This window comes from Ostrinia nubilalis, chromosome 13, assembly GCF_963855985.1.
Source record: "Ostrinia nubilalis chromosome 13, ilOstNubi1.1, whole genome shotgun sequence".
Lineage (NCBI taxonomy): Eukaryota > Metazoa > Arthropoda > Insecta > Lepidoptera > Crambidae > Ostrinia > Ostrinia nubilalis.
This window is the reverse complement of record NC_087100.1, coordinates 8,575,339-8,578,593: the sequence shown is the minus strand read 5'-3', so window position 1 is coordinate 8,578,593 and position 3,255 is coordinate 8,575,339. Positions and strand designations below refer to the sequence as shown.

Here is a 3,255-nt window from a genome sequence, read left to right as displayed (position 1 = left end):
TGGTCGACGCCCCCGATTTAAATTAATTTAATTTCATATTTTTTTCGGCTTTTGCACTAAGTACAGTCAACGAAAACTAATGAAAAAACAATGATTTTGCATGTTTACTGTTGTTATACTAAAAAGTAAAAGATGTGATTTAATTCCTATTAATTTGTTATTTTTGTTATTATTACAAAAATAAAATGTTGTAGTACTTGTAGTTAATTTTTTGTTATAAATACTTAAAACTTATATAATTTAAACTTTTATTTGTAGTTAGTTAAATGTAGAGAGAGTAGAAAGCCCACGCCCATTTTTGTGCCTGACTGTACATTTAATTAAAAATTGCTTAATCAAATTTCACTGACCGGGGGCGTCGACCACGGGTGCGTCGAAAACTGGGGGACTCGGCCACGGACCCTAAAATTAGTCAATGTTCTGCATTTAACAAAGGAAAAAAGCAATTCGAAAAAAAATCTATTAAATCGACTTTAACATAATTATCATTTTTGCACATCCTGTTAGGAATTTAAGCTAATGTCAGACTATAAGAAATAAATGTAAAGAGCTGGAAGAAATTAGACAGAACTTCGATATATTATTAATTTAAACTTCGCCTTCGTTATGAAATTTCTTTAAACTTAATTATTTTGTGAGCCAAAAAAAGTACCGGGGCATCATAACCATAAAATTCGTTACTATGGTAAGTGTTGGCCACTGGATACAGCCCTATCTCTATTACATCTTGGACTACAGTAGGTACTTTATTTAACAAAATTAATATCAATGTAATACCTACTTATTCGGTAAAAAACCCTAAACGTAGAGTCCATGCATTTTTCCACTACTTACTTACTGATTTGTACTGTAATATTTGTTCTTATAGATTGCTTTGTGATTTAAACTAAGATTGAATTTATTTATTCAAGTAGGTACGAGTAAGTAGGTAATAAAATTCCTTTAAAGTTTGAGATTAAATAAAATTAAGAGCTTCGTTCTTTATTACAGACTGTATCTGTAATAATTTATGTAGTAGCCGTCTATAGGTAGTAGGTAAGTAGTTAGTGTGAAATAAAACCATGTGATTTTAAAATTGTATATTACGAGAGGATATAAATACATTGAGAAAATTACAGACAGGCACAAACTTATTTGTTTCTGGAATTATTGATTTTTGCATATAATTTTTTGGTTCCACATTAAAAACACCGGACAAAGTTATCTAAGTACGTGCGCACGGACAAGGTCCTGCTTCTGCTACCACCAGGTCGCCGCTTAGGGCGATTGCTTCGATCTCCACCGCGGCGCCAAGCGGCAACTTTCCCACTTGATATGTGGCGCGAGCCGGGCAGTCTTTAGGGAAATCTGGAAATCGCAAATTGCGAATCATCATGTCAACAGCATTTAGAAATGACTAATCTTAGATTAAACATAATTCGTATATCGGCATTCAACAGTCGTACCTTAGACAATGTTCCTTGCTCCTAACTATTCTGGTGATAGATCGTGAATGTGATTATTATGTACCTACATACTGCTCAAGCTTAACACTGCGGGATCTTATTCAGTTATAATACGGGCGAATTCGAAATAAAAATGTAAAGTCTGATAAGCTGTTGTCAGTATTTAGGTACAGATAATCGGATCGTGGAATTATTTTTTAATTCAATGATTTTCGCGAATGAAAGATCCGCTAGATGGCGGGACGTAGATGTGGGGTCTGACTGCTGCGTGATTGGTGGATTTTGACATATCTGTCAATGTCATGTCAAAAATAACCAATCATGCAGCATTTGGACCTCGCGTCTACGTATTGCCATCTGGCGGATTTTTCATTCGCGAAAACCCTCATTGCGGTCAAATGACATAGAAATCCAAAAACTAGTCTTTAGAGGCAGAGAAAGCTGAACAATAGTTATATCCTCAGTTATATCTATCAATCAGTAGATAATAATATAAACATGTCGATTTGGTTAAGCCAACCTGCCGGAGGTTAAGAATCAACTGATAATTTTCTTATCATCCAGCTATCGGGTCTGGCTGGGCAATAATGCAACCTCGTATTAAAAGAAAATGTAGAACTTACATTCAGCGTAAACCTGGTTTACAGCTTGGAAATCGTCCATACTCCCAAGTAATATAGTTGTTTTCACAACGGACTCGAGTGAAGCTCCACCCGCTTCGAGCACATGTCGGAGGTTATCGAGAGCCTGTCGGGTCTGGGCCTCGGCACCACCGCACACCAACTGGGCCTCAGGGTCCATCCCCAGCACACCAGACACATACAAAGTCTTGTCTGCTAAAATTGCTTGACTAAAAAAATAAATGAAACGATATAGAAAGAGGCAAGCTATGTTTAATAAAACAAGGTAAATACTTGGCATTAGTTCATAAATTCGGAAACATTCTTGCCAACTTCAAATCAAAATCTAAAATAATTATCATTACCTACAGTATAAAACAAAGTCTCTTTCCGCTGCCTGTCCTTATAAGTATGCTTATTATCTTTAAAACTATGCAACAGATTTTGATGGTTTTTTTTATTAGATAGAGTGATGATGGTTTTTAAGTATAATAAATTGTACTGTGCGAAGCAGGGGCGGGTCGCTAGTAAAATATAAAGCCTGCAAAGAATAAAAACCTACGAAAGATACGAATTATATTATTCACCTGTATGGTCCCACTGGTTTATAAATATTCGGAGATGTAACAATAGTTTTTGTCACTTTATGAACATTTGTTTTTGATGTGGTATTCTTTGGTATATTCATTTTAGATATCACGTCTGTCTTTGGCTTCGATGCGATAGCTTCTGTGCTCATGTTTAATTTATTTCAATACTATTTACCGAATTAACTAATGGAAGGTCAATAGTTCACGACGTCCGCGCGTTACTATTTATGTATCTCGATGATAAGGTATCACAAGTTCCATTGGTTATTTTATTCTACTTATGAATTTGCTCATGACTTGTACTTTATAATTTATTTTAATTCTACAAATTACATTTCACTGTGCTGTAAACAGATTTTAATTGACTTTTAATTTATCATGTTTTGTGACAATGTCAGACTATTTTTTTTTAAAAAGACCTCGTTTAGAGACAAAAATTAAAGAAAAAGCTTACTGAAAAGATTTTCAAAAATTAGGTTTTATTTTCATAAACTATCATAAAATACCCCGTGCACGTTAATTTTTGTGTCCAGTTGCTTCCACTTCACACCGCACGGTTCGGTTTCCTCCTGCCTGTGATGGTTTTATACCGCGATACCG

General features: G+C 34.8%; 1 protein-coding gene across 1 annotated transcript; it reads right to left on the bottom strand.

The window, feature by feature from the left end:
- Window positions 1-1,064: 1,064 nt before the first annotated feature.
- On the bottom strand, window positions 1,065-3,021 carry LOC135077170 (2-iminobutanoate/2-iminopropanoate deaminase). The gene is made up of 3 exons (XM_063971721.1): window positions 2,653-3,021; window positions 2,069-2,295; window positions 1,065-1,347 (listed from the first exon to the last, which is right to left on the bottom strand). The coding sequence occupies exons 1-3, from the start codon at window positions 2,802-2,804 to the stop codon at window positions 1,205-1,207; spliced, it is 522 nt and encodes a 173-aa protein (XP_063827791.1). The 5' UTR covers window positions 2,805-3,021; the 3' UTR covers window positions 1,065-1,204.
- Window positions 3,022-3,255: the final 234 nt, after the last annotated feature.

What these genes read in the sequence shown, in the direction of transcription:
- LOC135077170 (XM_063971721.1), bottom strand. Translation starts at nt 2,804, where the DNA reads ATGAGCACAGAAGCTATCGCATCGAAGCCAAAGACAGACGTGATATCT. An exon ending in AAACCAGTGGGACCATACAG is followed by an intron (nt 2,296 to 2,652) that starts GTGAATAATATA and finishes TTATTTTTTTAG; the next exon opens with TCAAGCAATTTTAGCAGACA. An exon ending in AAACCAGGTTTACGCTGAAT is followed by an intron (nt 1,348 to 2,068) that starts GTAAGTTCTACA and finishes TGCGATTTCCAG; the next exon opens with ATTTCCCTAAAGACTGCCCG.